The sequence below is a fragment of the Sinocyclocheilus anshuiensis genome, unplaced genomic scaffold (genome assembly GCF_001515605.1).
Source record: "Sinocyclocheilus anshuiensis isolate Anshui unplaced genomic scaffold, SAMN03320099.WGS_v1.1 scaffold1372, whole genome shotgun sequence".
Taxonomy (NCBI): domain Eukaryota; kingdom Metazoa; phylum Chordata; class Actinopteri; order Cypriniformes; family Cyprinidae; genus Sinocyclocheilus; species Sinocyclocheilus anshuiensis.
The window spans coordinates 390,310-400,457 of NW_015546103.1; the positions used below are offsets into that span (position 1 = coordinate 390,310).

General features: G+C 35.5%; 1 protein-coding gene across 1 annotated transcript in view; it reads left to right on the top strand.

Annotated features, from left to right (window-relative positions):
- tnfaip8l3 (tumor necrosis factor, alpha-induced protein 8-like 3) overlaps nt 1–10,136 on the top strand; it is a 46,790-nt gene extending 36,654 nt beyond the window's left edge. The window contains exon 2 of the mRNA XM_016502297.1: nt 9,574–10,136. Coding sequence (XP_016357783.1) covers nt 9,574–10,136 — 563 coding nt within the window. The remainder of the gene's footprint in view (nt 1–9,573) is intronic.
- Nucleotides 10,137–10,148: the final 12 nt, after the last annotated feature.

The window sequence follows — 10,148 nt, forward strand, 5'->3', positions numbered from 1 at the left end:
TAGTGTCTTCTGCTAATTAGCGACGCATTAAAAAAATCTAATTTAAACTGATAAATAACAGATTGGAGATTAAAATAATAGCAAATTTGTCTCATTTTAAATTAACACAAAAACTAAGATGAAAAATGTACTTAAGCCAGAAATGTACTTTTACTATGTACTTTTACTACTATAAAATAAATGTTTGGTGATATCTTCAAATGATTTTTTAAATTTTTGGCGATATATTTTTTTCTCTATATAGTGTTGATATGGCCACCAGTAAATACCGTAAATTTTGTCATGCTAGCATGTGTGGAAATATTTAAAACACATGTTACAACTAACCCCGAACTCCCCTAAGTACACTTTTAAAAAGAGTACTTATTATGAAATTAATTTAATTTAAAAGAATATACTTAAGTGCGAACTGAATGTAATGTTTTTGGACAGAGTTAAAGAATGTACTTTTAAGTTTTAAAATACACTAGTGCACATTCAAAACAGTTAAGCACACTTCTTTTTCACAAGGGATTCCTTGAAGTACCATATGATATACCATGGTATATATCAAAGTGACATTGTATTACTATATGATACCATAGTATTTTGGGTAAGCATAGTCTTTAAGGCCACAAAACACTCTAAGCAAGCCTGGTTCAGTAAGAAACTACCAAGCTCCCAAATCAAACTCTGCAATCAAAGAGTTGATACTTCAAGGAAACAGCTGAAATGTTCAGTAAGTTTCCTGACCTTTGTAAGAGCGTCCTATGAGAAATACAATTTCCCACTAGGACTGGGATACCCTTCATGAAAGTATTTGACATGAGACAGCGGAAAATCTTGAGGGGAAGATAAAAATATTATTTTATTTCTTTTTGTCTAGGAGTTTGTTTAGTCGTTTGGCTCAAGTGCTGTATATATTTCAAAAAGTATAACAAAGATATAAATCTCTTTGTGAAACATAAACCTGTCTATCATACAAATAAAGGTGTGTCCTGTATTTAAAACCAGTCCATCTCACTTTACTACAGATGGTCATTTAAAAGGTTAATATGCAAACACATGAACACACAAAAGATCCATTGGCTGCCACTTTTCAAACATTTCATAAAAACACATTTTTGAAATCATAAAACAAATTGATAAAACTTTCTATATTTCAAAACGAAGTTATGGGACAGGTATGAGGTTGAAAATGAAGCACACTTACATAATATCACATATTACACTTACAATACATATTATGGAATTTATATAATTTAAAAGAATATACTTAAGTGTGAAATGAATGTAATGTTTTGGACACTTACACTAACTGTATGTTAAAGCAAATTAAAATGTATTATAGTTTAAAATTCAATTCAATTAGCTGAACTTTAAAGTGCCTTTTTGACCCATGTAAGTTATTTCATATGAAATGTCATAATTATTTATAATCTTGTTGTCTTTTAAATATCGTTACAGTGTACTGCTGAATGTACTGGCAAGCATTTGTGGTAAATTTGAATGTTAAAATTATAACCAAGTAATTTACATATGCTTTATAGTTGAAATCAGACAGAATTTGTGATTTCACTTAACCAGCATTCACAATGCAGCATCTGATCTCTGCACACCAAGGCAACCGCATGAACACAGTAAACACAGTCTGGGGAGGACAGAAGAAAACAATGTGGTCAGAGGAGAATAAGACAGGGACAGAGAGTCTGAGGATTAGTTTTAATTGGTCGGATGTAAACAAATCAGTCATAAGTGTGTGGAGGTCATGTAGGCTGCAAGAGCATTCCTCGTTCTTCCAAACACCAGATAAGGATAGCAGAAAACCGGAACACTATTATGATAGAAAAATACACAGGCCACTTGTTGAGAGATCTTTATCTACTGGAAAATTCCATGAGGCTGGTACCTGTGTTTTGGAAAATGCATAGAATTTGAACTACTGCCATTTAATTAAGTTCGAAATATCCACATCTCTTGTGTGTTCCCTTTTAAGGGGATAATTCACTAAACATTTGTTCCACAGAGTTATGAAGTCAGAATTGCGGGATATAAACTCACAATTCTGAATTTTTCATCTGAGTTTGCATCTTGTAATTTTGACATTTTTGTAAAAATTGCATGATGTAACTTCACTGTTTCAAGTTATAAAGTCAGAACTGCAAGATATAAACTCGCAGTTGTGAGAATTAAAGTTGCAATTGCGAGTTACGTATAAAGTCCAATTCTGAGAAAAAAAGTCTTTCAGTTGCAAGTTTATATCTCCCAATTCTGAGTTTATAACTCACAATTGCATGTTATTAAGTCAGAATTATGAGATATAAACTATGGTTTAGGTTTCACTGTGGTTTTAGAGTTGTAACTATAGTTAGTTTCTACAGTGATACATAACTTGTGCTTTTTCGTACGATCAGGAGTGTGTTTCCCAAAGCATTACCAACATAATTCAACAATTCGGCGTTTCCCGAAACCATAATTCAAACAAACATGTGCAAACAGCATCGTAAACATATTTGGAACTACTGTACAGCTCTTAACCTGTGGTTAGAATTCCAAGGGCCCTGATCAGAGAAGGGGCCTGACACAATGACTATTTTAACACCACCACCTGCATGTGACGTCATTAACAACAGTTTTATATTGTTGAACCATTGTGGTGTGACCATGCTACTACAGTTTAGGGAAACAGTCGTGTCTACTGTAGTTGGTCAGTTTCTCCAACATTGCATTGTACTATGGTAGTTAATCAGTGAGTTACAGTTACAATGCACCCCTGGTTGTGCCTCACTGAGGGTTTTTTTTTTATGGGTGCAGTTTTATGCTTACTTTTCTATACAAATCGTACTTTGTAATTACAGTAAGTACAGTAGTTACATTTTCACAAGTCAGCAATATTCCATGGCGCAATTCATTTTGCATTGTCAACGGAATGCAAATGGTGAACAGTTTGTGTATATTATAACGTGATCAATAATTCAAGGACTGTTATTCAGTACATAATGGAGAAGAGTGTCACATGCCATATCTTGATAGTCGGCAGCATCCCCTCCAGTTCTAGACTGTGAGACGGTGAACTGCGCCATGCTAACTATCGTCAGCACACATTTATTTGGAATTGTTTATGCCTTTACCTGATTTGCATAATTGCTTCAGTGAATTTGTTCTAAAACAACGCAGACAGTTCATGCACATAAACACTGTCAGTGACTGAGTGAAATTCATTATTAGTGAACTCCTCTTGCACACATTCAGACAGCAGTTTTTTTTTTCTATTTTCACCTGCATGACCCTCTGACAGTTTTATGGCCCAAAAGAGCAGAAACTCTGTGTAGCCGGGTCAGTGTGTCAAGTTGGTCTGGTGTGTGTTGATGCCACAGGTCATGTCTGTCACTTACCGACTTTACATCATCACAGAGAGAGATGCTAAACAAAGCCTCGATTCACAACAACAAACGACAGCACTGACACAGATGCAGAAACAGTCAAACGCCTGTGCACTGCAAAACCAACTGCCAGGGGTGTCAGAGTCAGTTCTTAAGAGTTTAAAAATTGGCTTTGGAAAACTCATTGTTGGTTCATCTGAATATTCTGGAACCACAAAATAATACAGTGGAAAATGTAGAAAGACAAAACATGTTTTGTGCTGCCTGTTTGCACAAAACATCAAACACAATGCCTTCATTGTAGTTTAAATTACAAACCAATGATTTGCACGAGCTGGTTCTTTTAATGAATCATTTAAGCAACTCACATATGAGTCACAGACAAAATCAGTGCCATTAACATCAAACCACAAGCCATTCCTCACAGTCATATCTGACTCACAATAAAATGATGTAGGTATGAAAATAAACTTAATTATGTTGTACATACTTAAGGTTTGTTATATTTTAAATATTTAAATTACAGAATAATAGGACAATATGTGGTTAAAGATATACAATAATTATGAAATTAGTTTTGTAGTAAAGCATGTCAACCAAAAAAAATGTTATAGTATAGTATTTTATTTATATTATATCTAAACAAAATATATGGTATTGTGAAATTGTGAAGTGGAATGAGAATTAGAACAATAATCGATAAATTCTTTACAATTTCCGTTTCTGAATGTGACATCCGCCCTGACCAAAAGACAAATAATAATAGTACATTAATGATTACAGACAGACGGCATGCTACCACTTTTAATAATAGATCATAATAAATTATTTAGTCATTAATTTAGTTTTTGAATAACTTTTTCCACCCTCTCTCTGATCCTTGTACTGTGTCAACACCAGATCTAGACGCAGTGTAAAAATATGCTACTGTACCTTTAAGACTTCTATAGGCTACAGTATGTAAATGAACTCCACTTATGAAGTTGTTGAACACCTAATAAGCAAAGATATGTAAACATGTGCAGCCATATGTTCAAAAGCTCACGGTTGTGATACCACATGAATGTTGATTTATGAACAAGCCATTGCAGTTTAGTTTTAATAAATGAACTGGGGAAAAAAGCTTCACATTGTGTGGAATGTTACGCCATATCCTGACCAGGTGCGATGTGATTAAACTAAGCAATACAAGCAATCCCTTCCATGTAAATTGAAGCAACACAACATTTGGTCTGCTTTCTATTTCTGGTGCATTTGGTAGCCTTGTCCAAAGAGAAATCTAATTTGTCCAAAAGCCTGCTCCATTCAGTTGTATATTAAACATCAAATATACTCTGATCAGCTGTGCTTCAGGTCGCACACCATTTCTGCTTTCAGTGTGGAAAGATAAATTACTTGTCGCTAAAATGTATTGTGTCATGCCTGGTTAGGACAATGTATTAGACTGTTGACCTAGTGCATTATACCCTTTTGTTTCAAAATGACCTTTTGTTTTTTGGGGGGGCGGGGTTTCATACAATATAAACCCTTTAAATGATGCCAACATGAAATGCCAACCAAGATCTCTTCACTGGAAACACAAATGCCAGAATAGCAACATGATTTTTTATTTGCCATTTTTCACAAAACAGCACAGCTTGTTATAGTCTGCTTTTATACTGTCACTCTAACTATTATATATATACATTTTTTCCAGTCCTTTAAAAATAAAAAGTACACGTAACTGCAATGAAAGTGCACTTGTAGTGTACTTTAATTATTATTAAAAAAAACTAACTACACTTTTGTTTCTTAATGAACTTTAATACACTTTTAAAATTTGCAGTTAAATAATGCTGTAATAATGTCAAACTAAAAGTTTTATTTAAAAGTACATTTTATTATATTATTATTTTACATTACATTATTATTTTATTATTTGTAATTTTAACTGTAGTGTGTTATTTGATATTACGTTTAAAGTTGAATTTTAAATGTACTAAATGGTAATAAATGTGTCATTACAAAAATATATAAATACATGACATACAGTACAAGTTTCAACAGAAATGACATTAAAGTATATTTTAATTTACCATAAATGTAAATGAAAACCATATTTCAAAAGTATTATAAGCAATTATGAAATTATGTATAGAGATGTACTTAAGTTCTACTTACAGTAAGTGGATAAAAAAGCACTCGTATTTCAACCAGTTTTATTTCATATAAAATAAATATATTTAATATAAGCATTTAAAGTATTTAATATAAAATTAAACTATAATACATTTTTATTTAATTGTAAACAACTTGCAATTAAGTGTCGAAAAACACATTTATTTTGCACTTAATTATATTCCTTTAAAGTATATTATTTCTGTAATAAATACTCTTTTTAAAGTACGTTAGAGAATCAAACCCATGACCTCAGTGCTGCTAGTGTCATGCACTACCAGCTGAGCTACAAGAGCAGTAAGCATAAATCAGTTTGTCATTCAGAGTGAACATCATCATTCCTGCAGAGACACTAGCTAAAGGTCATGCCTCGGTCAGTTCGAGGTCAGACCATCTCACCTGGCAGTCATGTGTGCGCATAGAGGTCAACTTCACTCTGGCTCTTTTTACATGAAATAAAAGAGACTGGAGCCTGGGTCGGGCATTTGTGTGGCATTCTCAAATGACGTATTTTCCAGACCACCCCGCTGACATATAACAGTGCTTTGTGTGAGGCAGTAAACGAGAGTGACGGCTCTCTGCAGAGGAGTCCAGGAAAGAACAGATTTTCTGAATTTGTTTGTGTAATGTTAATCACGTCTGTAGTGTGTAATTTGAACTAAGAGGTATCTAAATAAAATTTGCTCTCAGATTGCCCACGCCTCCTACAGATAAACACGACAAAACAAAACCCCCCTCCCTGTGCCATCTCACCAGCTCAGCCCAAGATAAACCCACACACTCATCTCACAAAACCCTGAGATATTACACATTATGATGGACGTATACGGTCACCATAGCGAGCTGCCTTGTTGTCTACTGCCTACATCGGGGTCTAAAACAAAGTCTGACTAAACCAATAACATACAAACAGTTTCTATTTTAGATAATGTAGGAAACTTTTTCCTCGTCGAAGCAGAGACCAGGAGACTCTTGGGTATCTTCAGCAGAGTACTTTATTGAGAACACTCTGCGTGGCGCTGGATCAGCATATTTTAAACAGATTCTTACATTTGTAATCCCACAATAACATACATCCTGGTTGATTCAAACTCATTTAAACACTCTTAAAAATAAAGGTGCTTAAAAGGTTCTTCAGAGCGATGCCATAGAAGAACCATTTTTGGTTCCACAAAGAACCATTCAGTCAAAGGTTCTTTAAAGAACCATCTGTTTCTTACCTTTTTATAATCTGAAGAACCTTCTTTCACCACAAATAACCTTTTGTGAAACAGAAAGGTTCTTCAGATGTTAAAGGGATAGTTCACCCAAAAATTAAAATTCTATCATTACTCACCCTCATGTCGTTCTAAACCCGTAAGACCTACATTCATCTTCAGAAAACAAATTAAGATATTTTTGATGAATTCCGAGAGCTCTCTGACCCTCCATAGACAGCAATGCAATTAACACGATCAAGGTCCAGAAACGTAGCAAGGAGATCGGTAAAATAATCCATGTCCCTGGCGCCATTTTGGAGAGTATCCACTGAACGTAAACAATGTATGCTATTCTGTGTCAGCTGCACCAGCTGCTGTCTATGGGAGGGTCAGAGAGCTCTCAGAATGCATCAAAAATATCTTAATTTGTGTTCCGAAGATGAACGACGGTCTTACAGGTTTGGAACAACATGAGGGTGAGTAATTAATGACAGAATTTTCATTTTGGGGTGAACTAACCCTTTAAAGGTTCTTTATGGAACCATTTAGACAAAAAAGTTTCTTCTGGCATCGTGAAGCACCTTTATTTTTAAGAGTGACGGTCTATTAGATGATGCAAAAATACAACACAAACATGTGCAAAAAGAGGAACATGGCAAGACAGAAAGAATTTCTGCAGCATTCTAACATGAGAGCTCTTGAAAAGTACTTCTGCGAGGCATTTGAGTGTGTACTTCCCCAGAAATTAATGTGCAGTACACACAAGTGTTTCCTGCACTGCTCTTCACCCCTGCTGGATCTACAGTGCCACGGCAAGAAATATCTCAGAGTTTTTAGCTTGTAGTCTGAGCTGTATGCAAAAAAAAAACTATTCAATGGCAAGAAAACATCTTTTTATTGAGCTGTCTTTAGGGGCTGCATGCAAAAAGTAACACAACCTGAACAGTGTATTCTGATTCACCAACAAATGACTCGAATGAGCTGGTTCTTTTAATAAAATGATTTCAATAAGTCAGAAAATATAATTCATTAAATGAACAGAGCGATTATTGAACCAACATACTGAATTTCAGTGACGTCTGAAACAAAGTGAAGCAAGAACTGTTTTAAACCAACTTAAAATTGTTCAAAACACAATTGTTTTATAATAAATTGTATTTCAGTATATAATATTAAAAGATATTTAAGTATAAAAAACTTTTTTCAAATAAATAATGCCGTTAAAAAATGGTACAGTTTAAATTTCATATAGATTAAAATCCATATATTGTGTATGGTGAAGGGTGACAAATATCTGGAAACACTGGTATACATGTTCATATTAGTTGTTTCTAGAGTTGACATTTCACCAAAAAACAAGAGAGAGAGAGAGTGTGAGAGAGAGAGAGGGAGAGAGAGAGAAACTTGCCAAAACTAGACCATCATCAATCTTTTTCTCAAGTCACGGAATCCCGCATGAGATTCATAAACCCCTCAGCCTTCCCTGAATGCAATCCATTTTTTTTTCATCCATTAGACACTCTATACATCATTAGTAAATCAACAGCTTTGCTGCCATCCATTTGCCCACAATACGGTTATGACACACCTATAGTGGCTCAATAAAGTCGCTCTTAAAAAGACTATAAACATCATTGTTACAGAAAGTCAGTTGCATTGGCCAGTGATGCTCTACCTTTTCTAACTCATTTTATAATTGTGCAAACAGATAAATAAATTGTCTTTCTAATATTTCATCAAAACTTGCTCAGCCTGAAATTATTATTTGTAATTTTTTTTTTTTTTGCTGATGTCACTAAGCACTCTTATTTTTCCATCTCCTTTCTCCATCCTTTTCTGTAGTAAATCAGCACAAATTAAATAAATATATCAATAATGTATTATTAAAAAACATCTCATCATTTTATTCAGATTCGAAATTAAGGCTACGTCCACATGAAGCCAGAGTTTTCCCTATCCGATCTTTTTTTTCCCCTCGTCTCAAGAAATATCTGCGTCCACACGAAACCACGAAACCGACACAAAGTATACAAGTATACATGCCAGACCTGTATGTGGCGCTGTAATTCTGCCACAGAGATACACTAAAAACAGAGAAGATTTGGACTATGTGCATAAACCTTGCGCGCGGTATACAAACGAACATGGAACAATACATTTATTAATCTGTGTTAATGTTAGTTAATAAAAAGACAATTGTTCAGTGTTTGTTCATGTTTTTGTTGCTGTTACGTGATGTAGCGGTGTCTGACTAGGGGCAAGACGTGGGCTGATAACGTCATCGTTTCAGAAAATATACGGATTTGCTGTCTACACGAAAACGCAAGGGCAGCGTTTTCAGATTTATCCAATCTGGGACCCGGTTTCAAAAAATATCGGTTTCACTCTCCCAAAACGCCGGATCCGTGTGGACGAAACGCCTATACGATACAAAATTTATGCGTATACAGCTAAACGCGTCTCCGTGTGGACGGGGCCTAAGAGTGGAGATACAGAATTCAACATCAAAGGAACGTATCAGTCTTTTAAAAATGCTAGAACATTTAATTTGACAATAACTGAATAGAGGTATCCACAATAATAAAGGTTCAGAAAAACACCCACACTTATTTGAGCAAAACATGTTGAAAGACAGATGGAATGTTTTATATTTAAAGCCTTTCAGCATGGTATTATATTGACAAAGATGTCTGTTAGACCGCCCTTGACCTGGGTACTCAAAACGCTGCAGCCCATTTACAGAACAATGTTCTGTAGAAAACTGAACATTGTTGACATTCAAACTGACTTATGTGAGAGATAGAAAAAACTAATTCTTGGAGTGGCTAACTTTACTTTCTTCTTTGTTTGTATAGGGCAAGAGAGCTTCAACTCCAAGAGTTTGGCCCTTCAGGCCCAAAAGAAGATCTTGAGTAAAATGGCCACCATGGCCGTGGCAAATCTCCTCACAGATGATACCAGCAGCGAGATTCTGGACGAACTCTACAAGGCCAGTCGTGAATACACCAAAAGCAAGAAGGAAGCTCACAAGATCATCAAAGATGTCATCAAGATTGCCCTGAAGATTGGCATTCTCTACCGAAACCACCAATTCAGTCCTGACGAGATGGAGACCGTCGAACGCTTCAAAAAGAAGATGAACCAGGCGGCCATGACGGTGGTGAGCTTTTACGAGGTGGAGTACACATTCGACCGTGGCATTCTTTCCGAGCTGCTGATGGAATGTAGGGACCTTCTCCATGAGCTGGTGGAGCACCACTTGACCGCACGCTCCCACGCGCGGATCGACCATGTGTTCAACCATTTCGCAGATGTGGATTTCCTGACCAAGCTGTACGGCCCATCTGAAGAGTACAGACTTAACCTGAGGAAGATCTGTGATGGGATAAATAAATTCCTAGATGAGGGCACACTTTAACCTCCAGTTCAC